This window comes from Xenopus tropicalis, chromosome 2 (assembly GCF_000004195.4).
Source record: "Xenopus tropicalis strain Nigerian chromosome 2, UCB_Xtro_10.0, whole genome shotgun sequence".
NCBI classification, from domain to species: Eukaryota; Metazoa; Chordata; class Amphibia; order Anura; family Pipidae; genus Xenopus; species Xenopus tropicalis.
Window position 1 is genome coordinate 93,897,174 of NC_030678.2, and position 21,354 is coordinate 93,918,527.

Here is a 21,354-nt window from a genome sequence, read left to right on the forward strand (position 1 = left end):
GTGGCAACATTCTATTGGAAATTTAGTTCGTTTAGGTCAGAAAGTTAAATTCTGCACTAGCGCTGTAACCCTTGGCCTGATGGGAGCACAAGGAGGGTGGGGTGGGAGAACTGGGGCGTGAGAGTGGGGGGAATAAGCAGACAGCATGCAATTTAACGGTGGGTAGTTCACTGATTAACTACAGAAAACATAATTGTTATTGTGCATATTGCTTCAATAAGCTACTTATGATTTGTGCATTGCATAGAATAGGTTAATGCTCTGTGTGTAGAGCATCCAATTACTTATATCCAAGTATTTCCAAGTACTTATATCACGGGATGGTTTTGTGCTATGTATGCAGAGCATTCAATAACTGCTTATGGCATAGGAGGGGTTAATGCTATGCTTGCAGTGTTGCTCCCGGCCCCCAGAGATTTGGCCATTGAGTACCCTGCAGCACTGATTCAGCACTTTCCTGTGAACAGGAAACCTTCCTAAGGTTAACAGTGACAGGAGGAGGGACTTAGACTGTTATTTATTAAGCTGACAACATGATCTGTCCTGCCCTTTCAAGAAGATAATATCTTACACAGCAGTGAGAATTAATATCCGAAGCAGCAATGAATACACAGGGTTCGTTGTAAAGTCAGAGTGTGTCAAGTAAGTACTAAGGGGACCCTAAAAAGAAACTGTGGTTTTAGGGACCTGGGTGGTCATGGGATAAAGCCCAAGCAGAAGGAGGAGTCACATTTAACCTCTTATATTCTGCTGTCTAGCTGCATGCTCTTTTCCCAGTGGTGCTTGCCCCCCCCTACAATCTAAGCAAGAAAAATGAAAAATCACACAGGGTTATTTTGAGCATAATAATGGCAATGATACAAGAACTAATATATTTATGTAACAATGCAATAGCAAAGGTTCTTGCATCAGTGCTGTGTACATCAGGATGTGTTCTTCCTAGTTTAGTCATATGATCTGCCCAACCTACTGGGGCTTAGTCGAGGGAGCAGCCCAAATGTTTCATGGTGCAGTGGTATCTGAAAGAAAAAAATAACATGTCTGGAGATAATATGCAGCTAAAGCAAATCTAAAACAGGTCTGGTGATCTCCATGTTACTTTCAACTGTTTTACATTATTTTATGTATTTTCTTTAAAAGTAAGTGAATGGATACTATTAAAGGCACTGCATGTTTTGTGGCAGATATGGCAATTTAAGATCTGTTATGTAAAAGTACTTGACCCTTGTACTGTTTCACTTCTGATACATTTGCTTTTTGTAGCATAGAGTTGCTAGGTAAACTTCTATATCTTATATATAAAATACCAATCATAGTTCTGTTACTTTTATATCTAAAATTCGCATCAAGTTCTATCTGGTCTATCTGGTCTCCATTCTAAGACCAGATCAGTAAATGAATATCCAGACCTTAACCCCTTTGTAGTGCAAAATGAGATTCTTTGGGGCTGATTTACATAGACACGAATTCGAATCCGAATTGGAAAAATTCCGATCGGAAAACGAACATTTTGCGACTTTTTCGTATTTTTTGCGATTTTTTTCGGCGCCTTTACGACTTTTCGGAAATTGTCATGACTTTTTCGTTACCAATACGATTTGCGGGAAAAAACGCGAGTTTTTCATAGCCATTACGATTCGCTCGTATCTTGTCGCGACTTTTTCGTATTGAGCGCTCGTAAGCGGCGGGCGAAACTTTCAGACTTAGCATGATTTTGGAAGCCTCCCATAGGACTCAATGGCACCCTGCAGCTCCAACCTGGCCCAAGAAAAGTCTCCCATAGGGCTCAATGGCACTCTGCAGCTCCAACCCGGCCCAAGGAAAGTCTCCCATAGGGCTCAATGGCACCCTGCAGCTCCAACCTGGCCCAAGAAAAGTCACCATACTGAAGCTTGAATGAATCCGAACGCTCCGAAAAAATCGCAACATTTTGCGCAACTTTCGGAATGGCTACGAAAAAGGCGCGACTTTTCGCGCAAGTTTTAACGCTATGAAAAAATCGCAGATTTTGCGCAACTTTCGGAATGACTACGAAAAAGTTGCGACAATTTTCCGAAAAATCGCAAAATACCGATCATTACGAAAAAAACGCAATCGGACGCATTCAGCCTGTTCGTGGGTTAGTAAATGTGCCCCTTTATGTCAGTGGTTCCCTTTGCTCTGCTGAAGTTGCTACCCCTGCATAGCTAGTTATTTTGTACAAATACACAGGTAAAGATGAATGCATGAGACATGGAGGGCCCTTTTTGTTAAAATTACAATCTAGAATAAGAAAGAAAACATTTAAGTTGGGCTGTGGGAACAGTCAGAAGTTAGAAATTTAAAGCTGCAGGTTTAGGCAGGGAAGTAAAGAAAAGTATCTGCGGGAAAGCGCAAACACCAAATCCTGTTGCAATAATTTCTTTACAATTTTTAAAGTGCACACGTGTCCACACATCCACAAGATAAAGTGCAAGTGCTGCTGCCAACTTCGTTTGTGCCAGGTGCAAAACTGCAAGTGAAAGTGCAAAAATTCAGGTAACAGTATCCTTTCAGTAGCAGGATCTCCTACTCACCTGATGCCCAGGGGTCAAAGCCAAACATAATACTCATGACAGTCAGGCTTCTGCATGTGCTTACAATGTAATGGATACAGAAAGACACACCCAATAGTCTAATACGATTTTATTTTTTAAATAAAAAAACAAAAGGGATACAGCATTGTTTTGTAAGTGTTAAAGTACTCATTTTAATGGTGTGTTTAATGGTGTGTTTAGTCCCACACAGTCTTTAAAGAAGATTTAAACCCCCCCACATAAAAATGTAATCAGTGAACAGCCTCTTTGAAATCTGTAAATACCTGTTACTTCAGTTGTTCAAAGATTAATAGTAAGGCTGCCCCTTTATCACTTGGGATTCCTTCTCCTCCTCAAACTCACTCGGCACCCTCTCTTAGAAATTAGTTTCGGCTCTTGACTAACTGAGCATGCTCAGTTCTTCTTAAAGGAACAGTAACACCAAAAAATGAAACAGCTTTAAAGTAATAAAAATATAATGCACTGTTGCCCTGCACTGGTAAAACTGGTGTGTTTGCTGCAGTAACACTACTATAATTTATATAATAAGCTGCTGTGTAGTCACGGGGGCAGCCATTCAAGCTGGGATAAAGGAGAAAAGGCACAGGTTACATAGCAGATAACAGATAAGCTCTGTAGAATACAATAGTGTTTTATCTGTTATCTGCTATGTGCCTGTGCCTTTTCTCCTTTGAATGGCTGCCCCCATGGCTACATAGCAGCTTATTTATATAAATTATAGTAGACTTTCTGAAGTAAACACACAACTTTTACCAGTGCAGGGCAGCAGCACATTATATTTTAGTTACTTTTATACACTTTCATTTTTTGGTGTTACTGTTCCTTTAACTCTTGTTACTAAACATGCCCTCCAGTCTAGCAGCCAGTGAAGAGGTGGCAATGCTGGTTTCCATAGAAATTCTGCTCTAGCTGTGCACTCTGTTAGAGAAACATATTTTTTCTTGCTAACCTCTTGTCCTGAGCTCAGCTTCATCACAGTGCTCAATCCAAGCAGAACTTTCTATCAAGTTCTGCCTATGTAAGCCTGCATTCTTGATTGCATGATCTTTACAGAGCACATGTGCTGTTTGCAGATGTAAATACTGATCATGTCAGAGGGAAAATGGCTGCTGGGTAAAAGCTGCTCTTTGTTTACGGAAAATGTGATGGTGCTGGCTAATAGGGGGATATACGCAGTGCAAATTATGCCATTTGGGTGGGGGAGATGTGCCCAACTTATATACATGGTAGGAAAATGTAGGGTTTACATGTCCTTTAATGGCCCACTAAACTGACATCATAGTCTACACAAACATCCCATTGGATTACTAACCCCACAGATAATTTTCTTGATTTGTGGATCCAGCAGAGTAGATTTTATTAGGGGAGCTGCAATCAATTTTCTTATACCATGATTATAGTGCTGAATGAACTTTTTTCTGTTTAGGCAGTATAGTAAAAGTACTGGCTGCGGCCTGTGATGTAGAATGATGGCTACTAATTACAGGGAAGTACAAGATAACAAACTTCTCTGTCACTTTAGTACTCACACTAGTGCAGTTTTTATTCTGGACATTTTACCAAGCAGTATGTTTGGGATTAGTTTTCCCAGAGATCCTAATAGCAGGCAAGTGACAATACTGGCCTCTAACCCTTTTAGTACCCTGCAAGATAGTCAGAATTATAAAGTAGCTTATTAAAAATAATGGCACACTGTTTGACTGCTAACCCTATAGAAGAAGATTAAAGCTGGCCATACAAGTGCCAATTAAATAGTATCTAACAAAGTTATGTATGATTTTCGGTATATGTATGGTGACTCAATGATCCTAATCTATATTTATATATGGATTTTGGTTTCACCTGTCACAAAGTCTGGTTTGAAAATTCTACTAATGCAGCGTGCTATCAAGTGCATTATGGCTGCCTTTAGGGCCCTTAAACATGGGTGTTATGCCCTGCATCCTCCTGCGTTCATCCTTCATAGGCTCCAATGCATGCACTCACACTAATGAACTAATTACATCAGGGTTGGGTGGAGAGACGAACAAGCATTGAAGGAGCGTGGGGACGCGGGCAGAAGGGGGGAATCATGAGTGTGACTGGAGCGATTGGATAAGGGGTATGCAGACAAGGGGCACCCTAGGCACGTGCCTCCTCTGCCTACTCCTAATTCCAACCCTGTGGTGAAATACATGAAGGATCAACCGTGGGGGAATCAGTAGCAAACCGCTATACATAAGCACCCTAAAGTTGGCCATACACGTGGCGATCTGACGATGTTTCGTGCGACCATCGGTCGCACGAAACATCGTCAGATCTGCCACACACCATTCAGGGCTGGATTGGCAGGTAAGGAGGTAGAAACAATAGTATTTCTACCTCCTTCTGCCGATTCAGCGCTGAAGGGAGATTTTGGTCAGGCACCTTCTATGGCGCCCGATCAAAATTTTCAAACTGGTCCGATCGGCGAGTCGGCCGATATCAGCAGCTTCCTGCGATATTGGTCGACTCGCCGACATGCCATACACGCACCGTATATCGTACGAAACGAGGTTTCGTATGATATTATCGGTGCGTGTATGGCCACCTTAACTCTGCTGCTACAACTAAAGTCTGCTTTGTCTTTTTACAGACTTGGCAGCTGACATCAATTCTAAATGTTTTGGGTCATGATTTCTATAAAGATATATGTTGTACTAATGTCAGTTAAAAGAAAAAACACTGTTTAACCATTTCAATTTTATACATTTTTTCTGATCATGTGTATAGAGATAAAGAAATAGAAATAAAGCAGTCTTTTATTAATTTTGCTCCTTAATTTGTTTCTCCATATTTTTCATGTTGGACATTGTTGGGTTAAACCCACAAGACCTTCTCATTATTTTCCTTTGAATTGAATGGGCTCAAAAGGGACTAATTGTGCAGACACAATTCTAATGGAGAGGAAAATGTACAGTGGAGGCAAATAAAGAACAATAACACTGCAATGGCTTTTATTTGTTCCCTGACCCTGAAAAAGATAACCATTCTATTCCTACTAAAATCTTGTTATATGGAGGAGTTCTATCCTTTTGTCCAATAATGTGATTATAACAAGTGTTAAATAGTTCCACATTATATTTGACAAGGTTCATTTGAATGAGATATTTTAAGGCTCCTTCCATTATAGGCACTATCTAATCTTGATTATGGATTGTGCTTCACAGTACAAGATATCATAGCCTATTTTTAAAAAGTGAATTTTTTTTTCAATTCACCTTTCTTTTGCTTTTTAAGCTGTTTGCCCATGTGGTCCACTAATCTGTGTTTTATCCAAAAACACGCCTATTCACCACACTTCCATTTTAAATCAAATTTAAAACTATTCACTGAAAACACCCTGTGGTTTTATCCAGATATAAGTAAATTCACTAAACTAAAATGAGTTTATTCCTCGGAACCTGTTTATCAAGGTCTGCTTTTTCATGAACTTTGAAACATATCCCGTTTTACTTGGATATACAATGTTTCCCCCAATTTAAGCTTATTGAATGTTTATTAAATGACATGAATATACTGTAAGTCAATTTTTGTGGCAGGAATTAGGGGGTAATGTAACAAGTGGTCTGCTACTTGCTTCTCCCCCACTTGAGACATTTTAAAATTTCAATGAAATTAAGGGGGGGAATTCTGATTTTAAATCTAAGGTTTCAGCTTTAAAGGTAACATATAATTTGTGCAGCAGATGGCTCTTTAGTAAGGATTCCAGTAGAAATAACAAAGCAGTGGGTGTGGTTACATAATTTTGCTTTAGGCAGTGGAATCCTTTTTTTTCCTGAATTTTACCTGAGTTGAACTGAATATGGTAATTACTTGATCTCCTTAAATGGAACCGGACTTTCCAAGACATGGCTTTTGTTTTGCTACCGCTCCCAGTAACGTTTAACCACAATATGTAGTTGGAGGAGGGTGTGAGTTAGAATTTAACCTGGAGCAACTATAAGGCTGACTGTTTGTTCCCCCTAAAGCAAAACCTGTTTTGTTCAGACTAGAATTTGTAGTTCTGTTTGCTTGCAGTCTTGCTCTCTCTCTCTCTATACACACATATATAGTAAGTGTATTGTTTCTGTTAAGTTGTAGCATAACAACATGAGCCCTACTGTCCAGTGTGGTGCTGTTTCCCAAGTGGTGGTTGTTGGTGGAACACATGGCAATGAGATGTCAGGAGTCTGTCTGGCTAAACACTGGCTTCAGGACCCTTCAGAACTGCATAGAAAATCCTTTACTGCTGAGGTATTGTTAGCAAATCCTATTGCAGTGGAACGCTGTGTACGCTATATAGACAGGGACCTCAACCGTTCCTTTTCACATGAACTCCTAAGGTAAGTCTCAGGCTGTAATTGCCAACGTTTCTCTTCTATATTTATAATTATTCTTGGGGGGAAAGAAAGTAATTTTTTGTGGCGCTGACAACTAGTTGTTATTTCTCTCACTATGATATTGTACTTGTATGTCTGGAAGGGTAATTCCTATGTACAGTATGTACAGTATAACTCCTTTCTCTGTTTTCCCTGGGGCTCTTAGGGCGTAGGCGGTCACACTCCAAAATACAGAACTTCCCTACAGGATTTGGGTCATTTTAAGAGTTCAGTGATGGTATGGAAATAATTCATACCAAAGTCCCATAGCAATGGCAGGTTACAAGCAATTCACAAATCTAATTTTTCTGGGGAATGCAAATTCGATAAGGTTTCACATGTCTCTGGTTCTTCTATCAGGTACAGCAAATAACTATGACAATGTTATTTCCAATAGCATTGGAAATAGGTACAGCTGCTTTAAAGCAGACTTATAGGGACAGTATAGACCCAAAAACACCTTGCTAAAAATAAGCACAATGAATAGGAATTGTGTTAAAAACTACATTCTGCCAACTGTTTTGATTTAAAGTGTATTTTTGCCATTATATAGCAACAATTTTTTTACTGAACTTCGCCCCTCCCTTTCTTTATAAACAGGGAAATATGTTCAGAGTTTCCTACCTACCTTAAACCAAACAAACAAGCATCTCCCTTACCAGCAGCTCCCTTTGAACAACTTCTTATCATGGGCTTCTCTTGGACTGGTAATTAGTTTTATCAGCTTTTTTAAAGCTCTTTAAGACCAAAAGTGAAAGGAATTACGAAAGTACAAAATAAGCACATCCCTGTCCTTATTGGTTGCTATGGGCCATCAGACCTGGTGCAAACTTTGCACCTTTTATCATATTATATTATAATTATAATATGTAGATGCACAAGCAGTGACATCAAGAATGTTATTTTTTGCAATTCTTTTCTATAAAAAACTTTGCATTGCAATGGTGCATCTGCCCTAGTGAATCAGGTTGGTAGAGAATATGTAAAAGTTATACACAATTTCTTTATAAGCAACCTTTTCTACTTTATTGAGTTTGTTCTACTTTGACTTTAGTGCCTCAGGTTCTGAAAGTGATTCTTACGAGGCAAAGCGGGCGAGGGAGATATATCAGAAATATGGACCAAAGCAATCCTCTTTAAATTTTGTTATTGATCTTCACAACACAACATCCAACATGGGCACAACATTTCTACTCTTTAAGGGAGACAATTTTGCATTGCATTTGGCAAACTACTTGCAGGTGAGTGGAGCACAAATATAACAGTGGTACCAAATGATTGTTACAGTTTCAGTCTCTGATTAGCAAGAAAAATGTTGGCAGTTAAAGATAACATGTATTTACTGTACTGATTGCTAATAAGAGGTGAGGGTTATGTATGACTTTTCACTTAATATAAGCTACATTTTAATGCTACAGCTTTGGTGGGCACAATGCTGTAACTGGTTGGAGACTTGGTTTAAGAACATTTGCATTTTAATGGTTTGCAGACATTTCATTGTTTCTCAAGTTCACAAGTTTCTAGACAGTGTTAGTACTAGTCTACACCAGGGCGCCCAACAAAAAATCTTTGAAAGTGCCTAGTGCACAGGGACTCCTACCTGGCCCTCACCTGCCTGCGTCCCTCACGTCCTTAACTCCCTGCCTGTAGGTAGGAGAGTGGCTGGGGAGGGGGGATTAATTTGCAATTATAGAGGAAGAAGTACCTGCAGTCCAGGCCCCCATACCCCCCTGGCCCTTTCTCCTTTACAAGTAACATGCAGGCTAGCCCAACACCTGAGGAACCCGCGGGTGAGTTGGGGACAACACTCAAGACAACAAGTTCTTCAAACGAGTTCTTCCTTCCACCCTTCCTGCCTGTGTCCTAACGGTGCCCCTCTTCCGCTTCAACAACGTGCTACACAAATGCAGTAAAAGCAGTTAGGAGATGAATGTAGTGATGTTCAGTATGTAGCAGAGAAAAATATCTGATATTCACCTTTGAGATAGTCCAGAATAAAATAAGGGGGTGGTATAATGCATAATAGATATATGACACATTTGGTAAAACAGCCCTGGACAGCTCTGTAAGAATGTAAGAATTTTCCACATATTGTAAACACAGTTGAATAAGGACTGCTTTTGCACTGCTCTGTTTTATTTTCTTGTTTTAGACTAAATGTGTTGATCCTTCTTTCCCATGTCACATCCTCCTCATCGACATCCCAGAAGGAGGGCATGTTCACCTGCAGAGTATGGGAAAGCATTCAGTAAGTAAGTACATGCTTACGCTGTTAGGATGATTTTAAATAAAGACAGTTCCCATCTACACTTCAATTTCTTCGGGTCTACACTTAGGTTCAAAAAAGGGGCCATGATTTTAAGTTTCAAGTACACAGAGGCCCAGTAAATAGTGGCTTTCTATGGCATCTTACAGCAGCCCGTCCAGCAGGTGCATGACTTAATAGGCCAAAAAAAAATCATGGGAAATATTAAAGTGGTAGTTAGTATGATGTAGACATTCATATTTTAAGACTATTTGCAACTGGGTTTCATTTTTTATTTTTTTGAGGCTTTTCAACTATTTAACTTTTTGTTCAGCAGCTCTCCAGTGTGGAATTTAAGCATCTAGTTGTTAGGGTCCAGTTTACAGTAGCAACCAGTAAATTAGTTTAAATGAGAGGCTGTAAGATGAATAGGCGAGGGCTGGAATAGATAATAAAAGGTAACAATAACAATAAAATTGTATCCTCACATAAAGGCAATTTATTGAAAAACTATAAAAAATAGAAAGTGAAGACTTACTGAAAAGTTGCTGAGAAATTAACATTATATAACATAACAAAAGTTAATTTAAAGTTAACAATCCTTTAATTTTCTTTCCACTCATATTGATGGCAAGTCATGTAATGAGGAGCTATTTCAGGGATTTAATTTCCCCTAAGAAACAATTACACCCATGTATTGTTACCATAAAAGAAGAAGAAAAGCCTGTTTTAAACAAGATAGTCCTGCACAGGCCACCCTCCTCAACTGCTCCATCACACAGCACATCCCCAACCTAACACTCAGGGGCACATTTACTAATCCACAAACGTCCGAAAGCGTCCGAATGCGTTTTTTTCGTAATGATCGGTATTTTTGTGTCTTTTTCGTTGCCGTCACGATTTTTTCGTATTTTGCGTGACTTTTTTGTTGCCGTTACGGCTTTATCGTATATTTTCTGCAACTTTTTCGTCGCCATCACGAAAGATTCGGATTGGTTTTTCCGCCGTTTACGATTGCTCAATACGAAAAAATTGCGACGGCGGTGAAAAAATTATGCAAAATACGATAAAGTCGTGACAGCGACGAAAAAAAACGCAAAATTTTCATTTCCAATCCGATTTTTTCCCATTCGGGATTCAGATTCGAGGATTAGTAAATGTGCCCCTCAGAGTTGTGCTGCCATCTGTGGTCAAGTCAGATTCTTTCAGAGCTTGCAGTGTTGCCACCTTACGATCAATTGAATGCTTAAATTCCTACTAGCACTAGTATTAGTCTTTTCTTTTACAACCCAAAAATGCTGTAGTCATTTGTGCTCCCCACACTTGCTTAGAATACAGCATGTCATGGTATTAGTTCAACAGAAAGAGGATGCATAGTCTTCAGCTTGTATTAACAAAGTATTAACTTATTGTGAGCCAAAGATATAAGGAAATATTTAATTGTACAATAAAATCAATTGAAAAAGTAATCCACAAAGGCTGCATACTGTAAAGTTTTTTATTTTTGTTTGTCATTTTAAAGCTAAAAAAAAATTATGAAATTCTAGATATAGGCAGTGAACTGTGTATTTTATAGTTTGCAGTGTTTATTGTTGGAAGGATAACATGTCAATTAAAGCACTGCTTAATTTCAGGTCAAAAAATGTTGTCAGTGTGTATCATTAATGACTGCTCCAACCATTGTTACTGTATGAATATTGCACACAAATGTGATGTTATGCTTCTTGCTCAGGTTTGGAGCTAGGCCCCCAGCCTCAAGGAGTGGCAAGGGCTGATGTTCTTACAAGAATGAGGGCGCTTGTGAACTGCAGCTTGGATTTCCTTGACCTTTTTAACCAGGGTAAGTAAGTTTTTATTATAGAACTGACAAAAAGTGAAAATATAAAAAATGTAAATTCAGGCGCAGTGTAAAGACTTTGCATACAGTATGACCAAGCGATGCACAGGTAGGGTCTATTTAGGATTGCGCTAACCTTCTGGCATTTGTATAACTTTAGGTGCAAAACTTTATGTCTTACAAACGTAAGACTAAAAATAACAATTCAAAGTGCAAAAAAGGTAGCAATCACGCCTCTTCCACTTGCCGTTCTCCTTTTCCAAACCCCCATATTCCCATCTATTACTCCCTCTGCTTGGATTCTCAAGGTATACTCATAAGACCTGTCTTCAAGTTATGGGGCTTCCCTATTGCTATTATTGTAACTTCATGGGTTATTGATTATCTTTGTTAATTCTACTGTATAGCTTTCATCTCTTTTTAGTTGACATCATGTCTCAATAAACGTTTAGGAAAGAAGCAGCAATTGACCATTTTTTTTTGCACTTTGCACAGTATGTGGTGCACACTTCGTTGTGTAAGTGGCCTCTGCACTCTTTTTTCTCTCCTGATGCTGCTCTCTGCACAGAGGGACAGATTTTTTGATCCAGTGCTTAGTGTAGAAAGTGGCAAGTCTGGAGGCACAAGTTTGAGAGAATTACTTCAGCTTCCCAGCAGGATTATTGCTGTCTTTTAGGGCAACGGCATAAACTCTAACATATCTCTCCCCATTATTGTCTATGGAAGAGCACAGCTTATGAAACACAAGAGTTTTGGTACTCTGAAATACAGAAGATGTTCTAAATAGTTATATCTATTATATTTTATTTTGTGGTTATCATCACATTAGGCACCGAGTTTCCCAGTTTTGAAACAGATGTGCACCAAGTTTTGTACAGGGCTGATTTTCCCCGTAATGAAGATGGAGAAATAGAGGCTGTTATCCACTCAGAGTTGCAGGTAAGCTTCATTTTCTCTAAATATAATGTATAAATAGGCTTTAGAGTTGATGGTTGAAGTAGAGGTCACTAATATAGCAAGTGACTCAGGTGAAGGAGGAAAAAGTCCTTTGTCACAGGGGAGAAAAGCTCAAACATGAAAAATCATTTAGGCACCTGTTACAAGTGAAGGTCACTAGGCAAAAATTACCCTGCAGTGGTTAGTCAGAAAAAGCCCTTACCAAATGTTTTTGCTCCTGCTATATCCGGATGTGAATAATGACAAGAATGAATGTGTTAAACCATAACAGAATTTATTGTAAGCTTCTCATGGATGGTACAAGTACAGACCAGAGCTAACTGGCCAGGAACTTGCAGCAAAAAAAGTGCAACAAGTTCCACTTTACAGAGGATACTCTCTTGTCCTCTCTAGCACACACTTTCACACAGCGTGTCTTCTCTGAGGCCTCTAGGACCCCTGTCATACAGAAAAGCACTGGCAGAGTGCCATTCGAAGTCAAAGAGGATGACTTCTCCCACAAACCATTCCCTTGTCTCTCTGCTGCGTCCAACACATACAGACCAAGCCTCACCAGAGCTCCCTACCACTCTAACCCAATAACGAACTCCTTGTTGGGCTGTCCTTGCTAGCTAAGGGTGAATCCCCTCTCCAGTCCAACCTTAGTGGTTGGTGCCACCTAGTGGCAAAACAAAATATAGTCTAACAATATACGCTGGAATTAATCATATATATCACCTCCTTACTGGCAGCTTCCAGAGTGGGCTTATCATGTGGCATTCCAGGTGGACCAACATAGGGCCAGTCTGGCCCTGACTTGCAATGGTGCCAATCATAGGGATAGAATAATGAGCATTTGGGAAGGTTTACCAAGAAACCAACTGCCATCTATTCATATATAGCTATATGTGTAACTTTACAGTTAAAAATGTTGTTTTGTCATGGCCCTAACTTGTTTATTTTTTTGTTTCAGGATAAAGACTACCTTCCTCTGAAGCCAGGTGATCCCATCTTCCAAAGGCTGAATGGAGAGGACATATTGTATAATGGAGAGAAACAAATCTACCCTGTATTTATTAATGAGGCAGCATATTATGAAAAAAAAGTTGCTTTCATTGCAACTGAAAAAACCCATTGTCTTGTCCCTGCTCTCAAGGTCCAGAATTAGGTTGTTCAAAATAGGAGTATTATTTGCTTAATTATTTGCTTAAAGGAGGCAACAGGTGTAGTTCCATAGTAGATGAGGTTAGAATCTTAACTCTATCACATCAAACCTTTTGTCCAAAACTTCATAACTTGATGGACCTGCAGTTATGACTACACTTATATTTCTCAGGAAGAAAATACCTATGCAACAGAGATTGGGCGGTATGGCCCCAAACCTGATAAAATGCCACCTTTGTGCCCTTCACACCCATAGTTTCATATTACAGTTCATTACTATAATAACTTTAATTTCTTAGAAATTGCACTATGTTTTGTTGTTTTGATGCCTTAAAGGGAATTGTACCCACTTTTTTGACATAAGCTGATTTAGTTGGGGTTATGTCAAAAAGGTTACATTATGTAAACTGCCAGAAATAAATATAAATGTTTTGTTTACAAAGACATATCTGATTCCAGAGATTGAAAGAAAACCATAATAGCCTGTCTGTAAAGTCACTGGGACCAGTTTCTCACCCCCTTTAGGCTCACATTATAATGCAATCCCTTCCCTTGTTCTATTGTGAAGTGATGGGTTCTTAGACTTGAAGTCCCTATACTTTTTTATAGTGAATGGTGCATGAGTTGTATGAAATAAGGTAAGGGAGGAGTTGGATTAAACTGCAGGCCTAAAGGGGATTATTTGCAGTTTTTGAATGATTTAGTTTTTTGTTCGGCAACTCTCCTTTTTGGGGTTTCAGCAGTTATCTGGTTGCTGGGGTCCAATTTAACCTAGCAACCAGGGAATAATTTAAATGAGATACTAGAATAAGAAAAAAAGAGGACCTAAATAGAAAGACAAATAATAAAAAGTAACAATAACAACAGAATTGTGGCCTTATAGAGCAATAGTTTTTTGGCTGCTGGGGTCATTTGAATGTTGGAAAGAGTCAATAATTTAAAAACTATAAACAATAAAAAACGAAGACCTATTGAAAAATTGCAAAGAATTGGCCATTCTATAACATGCTTAAAAAGGTGGATAAATGAGGCAAACAGGGAAAAGCTACTCCATGCTTTGTTTTTGCAAGGTGGATAATTCGATTGCCACAGCCAGGGGCGGGCCAAGCCGTCCGGGTGCCCTAGGCAACCCGGTCGGCCACCTCGCCCGCCCCGCCCCTTCCATTGGTGCGCATGCGCAGTTCGGGGGGGGGGGGTGTGCGATGCCGTGGGTCATTGCCCCCGCCGCTTGTCATTAGCGGCGGGGGCAATGGCAAAGTAGGGGAACTAGTGGTAGGCAGCAGAGGCTTCTGCCTGGCGCCCCATAATCATTGCGCCCTAGGCAGCTGCCTCTTCTGCCTACCCCTAGTTCCGACCCTGCCAAAAATTATGTTCAGTTTAAGACCTTTTCATTGAACTCAAGGGACTATACAGCCCCATTAAACAATATGCAACCTTTTTCCATGAAATAGCCATTTATCCAATTGATCCAGTTTTGAGCTAGAGCAAAGCCAGGCCAACACAGGAGGTGTACCCAAGGCAAGCCCCCATTCCCCCCCTACTGCTACTGCCACTCAGCATCTTTCCCCTCAAAATTAAGTGCAGGGCCAGAGTTAGAAGTAACTGAGCTACATGCCTAGGTAGCAATCCCCCCCCCCCCTTCACTGTGACACCCTAGAGTTATTTTCACAAGAACTGAAGGGGCTGTATTTATCAAAATGTAAAAAGGAATAATAATAAAAAGACATTTTTATTAAATATATCATTGTGGGCAGTTATTCCCCTACCTTTATTTTGTGTGAAATGTGTTTCTTTCTTTTTTTTGTTTGCTGAAATGTGTTTGACTTTTGTACAAGAGAATTGTTACACGTGTTGAATAGTCTGTAGAAATGTCTGCCTGCATGGTCGGTTGAACTTAGTAAAACTGAATTAAGAGTAACTCTGTGAAAATCTACACCAGTGAGATGGGTAAAACATCATCTAGGGAGACCAGAATCAATGCCGGGCCAGCACAGGCTGCACCACAGTCTGCACCAGTAAAAGTAATGACTGTAGTGAATTTGTCTGCCCATCTTACCGGTCCTTAGCCAGCAAGAGTCATTTTCACTTACAGTGTAGTAAAGGCATTGTTTTTCCACAAGCAATATGGCTTTTCCAGCAGTATCTAGATGGCTGCTGCATTGACCTTAAAGCAGTGAACGTGGCATCGTAATTAGAGGCACCAAAGGGTGGGTCAGCAAGTATGCCTGCCCTGTGCTGTATTTGCAAGAGTTTATGCAAGGAGCTACAAGGAGATAATAAATCACTACAAAAAGTAAGATAGAGCACATTTATGGTGATCACACTGTGCTACCTTAATAAAGATGCCCTGAATCTCTCCCAACTAGTTTTGCACAAAGAGTAAAATAGGCTTAGGGATAGAGTGCCCAAAAGGTGGATCATGATATATGAGTAGATCTTAAGCAAAAAATTAGTCGATTGCAGCAGCTCAGCATTGTCCATAAATGGCTACATTAAACCAATCTACAAGTACATCCTATAATTCTTAATTTACATTGGCTGCAGAAGTGGATGTTGATTTTTAACCAACACACTCCATGTTTCTTCTTTATGTAATGTTATAATATACATGTTCCATAGCAGTGGTAAATCCTGACACAATAAAATCACTAGAAGTATACATTTTTGCAAAAAAGTATCGGTACCCATTGGTTAAAAGATATAGATATTTTATATCTGCCCACGTTACAAGGATTAATTTTGTATTGTTTGTATTATCTCAGAAGAAAGGTTGCCCTGTGCCACTGTGTTTAAGGACCATGGTATGCTGAGTGTTTTATAGCTGCGGCACTCATCCACAGAATTGGATATCTCAAACAAAACATAAACAATCCCTCAGCAGCACAGCAACATAAATTACACACAAACAAGGCTGTCTCTTTATCTGTAAATCTGCAATGAATCCTTTCTCAAGGACAATTTGAGTTCCATTACACGTGAAATAGGATGAAATTGCTTACCCTCTGTTCTGGTGCAGGTTTTGCTACCAATTGTTTAAGGGCTTTTTGAGTCACAGGTAGTCATGGCAACTGATAACCCTATAGCTCTGTAATATCTTGATTTGTCCCTGAGCCATTCTAGGCCTTGATTTTCACTTAATATAGATAAATAAAAGCTTGCATGTATATCAATTGAGTTTTAATAGCCATTCAAGTAGCAGACAACCTAAAAAAAAGACTGTAAATGCATATGCAGAACAAGGACACAGAAATAATATGAGATTTAATTTTATTGTTTAACCGTCCAATTGTCCTTTGTTAAAAAAAAACATTTACTATAAAACAATCATTCATGGTTTAAAGTAGTTTAGAATCATTAACTTTATTTGCTTTTAATTTGTGGGCAATTTACTTAGGATTGTGGTTAGTTTGCCAAGGCAGCTGTTAAACAATAATACAATATCCTAGAGGCGTCTGTGTTGAAGATATACACGGCCTGAGGCACTGGCTTGAGTACCACAAGAAAGTCTGCAATGGGTCCGGCTAAAGCTGACCATAAATCGAAGCGATTAGGAACTAATCAGAGCAATTAGTCGCCATGACTTTTACAAAACTTGGTCGCAGCCACTAATTGCAGCAATTTAGATGCCATACATTGACATACAATGCGGCGTGCCAATTAGTTGTTGCGACTTTTTTAAAAAGTTGTGGCGACTAATTGCCCTGTGTGTCTTCACCCTTGAAGCATATCTTTCCCCTGAAAGCCCACCTAAGATGGGCAATATCAGGCTAATTGCAACAACAGGAATATGAGCCATTAGATTAGATCAATGAACTGATGCAGTCCTTGAGCCAGAAATTCAAACCTGAATAGGTTTCGGTCAGATATTGGTTGGGTAAACCTGTAGGAGGGCCCTATACGCAGGCAGATAAGCTGCCAAAACCGTGGCCCAAATTGCCACCTTTAATCTACTAGTGATTGGCCACCTTTACCCGTATACTGATGAATTTGTGTCAGCTTTACTTCTCTTTTCCTCTAAACCTTACTCTTGTTTGGGCCAATTTTGCATAGTAGTCAAGGCTAAAGTAAAATGTTTGACTTTCAGTCCTTAGTTATATGATATATCTGACCATATTACTGCACCAAAGACAGAAGGAAACCTCAAAATACCCCATAAAATCCATAGGAACATGTCAGTATTACTAAAGAGTTGCAGCACAAATCAGAGCCAACATCGCTAAAGGTTCCTCTGCAGTCACATCAGTCACAATTGGCTAGAGGGAGCACAGTCCTTCCACATGCTGGAGTATTGTTTTCTTTTGTAATTAGCTTGTAAAGGTATTGTGCCCAGTCAGGGTAAGATTGGGCTGTGCTGGGCCCACCGGGGCTGCCACCCTAGGGGCTCCCGCCACCCGTACACACCTGCCCCTCCGTCCAAGCGTGCATATCTGATACTTACCTAGGAGCGATTGGAGAGGGAGGTCAGCAGGGGAAAGGCAGGTGGGGATCGGTTCTGGGTTGGTGGGGCATACAAGGACTGGGGCCCAACAGTAAGAGCACAAAAAGGTAAGTACTACTAACGAAAACAGAGAAAGATGGAAATAACTCTAAAATGACTTCTAAATATTAATTAAAAAAAAACCCAAAAGACAAAAATAATAGCAAAAAATTGTTTTGAATATTAATTTACAATCTGTACTGAGTTTTTGCTACCAATAGATGGCACCCTTGTTCCCTTTCTCATAAGCTTCCTCAACACTCTTTTAACACAGCATCTGCAATTCTGCATTTCGTTTTTCAGCCAGATAGAGAATGTGCCATATTATTTGACCCCAATATTTCAAAATGAAAAGATCTCTTTTCCCTCATGTCTTTTCAGTGCCGCAGTGCTCCTCTATTAGAGCCAAAAAAACACCAAATTGATATGAACCAAATACCTAAACATTTATCTTTTGGAATATAGTGACAAACACAAGTTTAGAAAAACATAAATACTAGTGCAGGAAAGTGCTCATGAAATGTAGTTTAGGATGAGGGATTTTACTGCAGTTCACCACCCTGCTTCAGCCAAATAATATAATTTGTGTGTGTAGCAGTGTCCAGCTTTTCTTTCCCTGTATGGTTAGATATTATGAGAAGAGGACATTTGTTGGGGTGAGAGCATTTGCAAGGTTGATTGGTTCCTAAGTGGTTTATTTATAAGTGATCTAGAGGAGTTTAACAAGCAGTTTGACAAGGAGAGCCACTACAAAGGGCCCTGTATATTTAATTCAGCGTCTGTTTAATTAAGAACTGTTAACCTGCCTGTAAGTTTTTTGGACTGTGGAATCATCCATAGGAGCCCTGTGAAAACACAGGATGAAAATACAAACTCCACACAATTAGTGCTCTGGTACAAATCAAATACAAGGTTGGTTGTAGCCTATGAACATGAAACATCTTAGGTTTCATATGTCCTAATAAAGTTATTATTTTTTTTATCCTGAAAACTATGTCACTACTGCCTGGCATTGTTCTCACATTTTAGATATTTTGTAGGGTATTACCCATAGCTCATAGACTGTGGGGTAAGCTGTGAGACAATCCATATTTACTGCCATTTGGGCTTTCTAGTATTTAATTTTTCTTTCAATTTTTTACTTCAAAGCAGAGGGAGAATCAGTAAGTAGGGATGTAGCGAACCTAAAAAAAAATGTTCGCGAACCCGTTGTTTAAAGGGTGCCACGACCTGGACAGTGGCATGCAGGAGGGGCATCAAGGGCAAAAATTTACGTTGTTGACACAGCGTTGCGTTTTGTGCTGTTAAGGGGAGAAAACACACTACATTCCTAAACTTATGTAATAAACTGCTTTAAAAAGTCCGGCATCTACATTCCAATCAAGTCGTGTAAAGGTTACGGCCGGTTCACACGCAAAGACAAAACGCCGCGTTTACTGCAATGAAAAAAAACGCAAAAAGCTTTAATGATACTGTCAAGTGTGCGAATATTAGTTTTTACTAGTTGCTTGTCACCTCCAGGACGTTCGTCCCGTCGGTGGGAATATTTCTGTAGTGGTGTGTTTAGCAGTCACCGTGCTTGTGCGCACGTGCATGGTCAGGCAGAGGTAATTCAATGTACAGTAACGTGAACCAAAAAACACTGATTCTGCAGTGTGGGCCCAGGTTTGTCCTACCTTTTCGATCACCTGTGGTGACCATAAAAGATACGATTTTGCCGCCGTTGCAGAACCCTGAAAAATCAGGAATGTGTACATTCCTAAAAAATTATGGTTTTTTTGTTGCAGCCACTGAAGCACAGAGGACAGAAAAAATATGTTAGATAGATGGTATCATAACCAATCCTGAGGCAGAACCTTTAAAAAATCGAAGATAGCGTACCAAGCACAGAAGACAGAAAAAATATCTTAGATAGATGGTATCATAACCATGCCCCAGGCAAACCCTTTCAAAGAACTAAGATAGGGTGACAACAAGCACAGAAGACATTAAAAACATCAAAGCTAGATGGTATAATAACCATGCCCCAGCCAAACCCTTTCAAAGAACTCAGATAGGGTGACAAGCACAGAAGACATTAAAAACATCAAAGCTAGATGGTATAATAACCATGCCCCAGCCAAACCCTTTCAAAGAACTCAGATAGGGTGACAACAAGCACAGAAGACATTAAAAACATCAAAGCTAGATGGTATCATAACCATGCCCCAGCCAAACCCTTTCAAAGAACTAAGATAGGGTGACAACAAGCACAGAAGACATTAAAAACATCAAAGCTAGATGGTATAATAACCATGCCCCAGCCAAACCCTTTCAAAGAACTCAGATAGGGTGACAACAAGCACAGAAGACATTAAAAACATCAAAGCTAGATGGTATAATAACCATGCCCCAGCCAAACCCTTTCAAAGAACTCAGATAGGGTGACAACAAGCACAGAAGACATTAAAAACATCAAAGCTAGATGGTATAATAACCATGCCCCAGCCAAACCCTTTCAAAGAACTCAGATAGGGTGACAAGCACAGAAGACATTAAAAACATCAAAGCTAGATGGTATAATAACCATGCCCCAGCCAAACCCTTTCAAAGAACTCAGATAGGGTGACAACAAGCACAGAAGACATTAAAAACATCAAAGCTAGATGGTATCATAACCATGCCCCAGCCAAACCCTTTCAAAGAACTCAGATAGGGTGACAAGCACAGAAGACATTAAAAACATCAAAGCTAGATGGTATAATAACCATGCCCCAGCCAAACCCTTTCAAAGAACTCAGATAGGGTGACAAGCACAGAAGACATTAAACACATCAAAGCTAGATGGTATAATAACCATGCCCCAGCCAAACCCTTTCAAAGAACTCAGATAGGGTGACAACAAGCACAGAAGACATTAAAAACATCAAAGCTAGATGGTATCATAACCATGCCCCAGCCAAACCCTTTCAAAGAACTAAGATAGGGTGACAACAAGCACAGAAGACATTAAAAACATCAAAGCTAGATGGTATAATAACCATGCCCCAGCCAAACCCTTTCAAAGAACTCAGATAGGGTGACAACAAGCACAGAAGACATTAAAAACATCAAAGCTAGATGGTATAATAACCATGCCCCAGCCAAACCCTTTCAAAGAACTAAGATAGGGTGACAACAAGCACAGAAGACATTAAAAACATCAAAGCTAGATGGTATAATAACCATGCCCCAGCCAAACCCTTTCAAAGAACTCAGATAGGGTGACAAGCACAGAAGACATTAAAAACATCAAAGCTAGATGGTATAATAACCATGCCCCAGCCAAACCCTTTCAAAGAACTCAGATAGGGTGACAACAAGCACAGAAGACATTAAAAACATCAAAGCTAGATGGTATCATAACCATGCCCCAGCCAAACCCTTTCAAAGAACTCAGATAGGGTGACAAGCACAGAAGACATTAAAAACATCAAAGCTAGATGGTATAATAACCATGCCCCAGCCAAACCCTTTCAAAGAACTCAGATAGGGTGACAAGCACAGAAGACATTAAACACATCAAAGCTAGATGGTATAATAACCATGCCCCAGCCAAACCCTTTCAAAGAACTCAGATAGGGTGACAACAAGCACAGAAGACATTAAAAACATCAAAGCTAGATGGTATCATAACCATGCCCCAGCCAAACCCTTTCAAAGAACTCAGATAGGGTGACAAGCACAGAAGAGTAGAAGAGAGAAAAATTCAGGATTTACCT

The 21,354-nt window shown here is 39.7% G+C and overlaps 1 protein-coding gene across 5 annotated transcripts; it reads left to right on the forward strand.

Annotated features, from left to right (window-relative positions):
* Positions 1 to 533: 533 nt before the first annotated feature.
* acy3 (aminoacylase 3) lies at positions 534 to 13,583 on the forward strand. Of its 5 annotated transcripts, none has more exons than XM_031896015.1 (8): positions 535 to 642; positions 2,419 to 2,517; positions 6,672 to 6,919; positions 8,010 to 8,196; positions 9,108 to 9,207; positions 10,933 to 11,040; positions 11,867 to 11,976; positions 12,947 to 13,583. In XM_031896015.1, exons 3-8 carry the CDS (start codon positions 6,687 to 6,689, stop codon positions 13,139 to 13,141), a joined length of 933 nt encoding a protein of 310 aa, XP_031751875.1. In that variant the 5' UTR covers positions 535 to 642; positions 2,419 to 2,517; positions 6,672 to 6,686; the 3' UTR covers positions 13,142 to 13,583.
* Positions 13,584 to 21,354: the final 7,771 nt, after the last annotated feature.

What these genes read in the sequence shown, in the direction of transcription:
- acy3 (XM_012957088.3), top strand. Translation starts at nt 6,687, where the DNA reads ATGAGCCCTACTGTCCAGTGTGGTGCTGTTTCCCAAGTGGTGGTTGTT. An exon ending in CCTTGACCTTTTTAACCAGG is followed by an intron (nt 11,041 to 11,866) that starts GTAAGTAAGTTT and finishes TCATCACATTAG; the next exon opens with GCACCGAGTTTCCCAGTTTT. An exon ending in TTATCCACTCAGAGTTGCAG is followed by an intron (nt 11,977 to 12,946) that starts GTAAGCTTCATT and finishes TTTTTGTTTCAG; the next exon opens with GATAAAGACTACCTTCCTCT.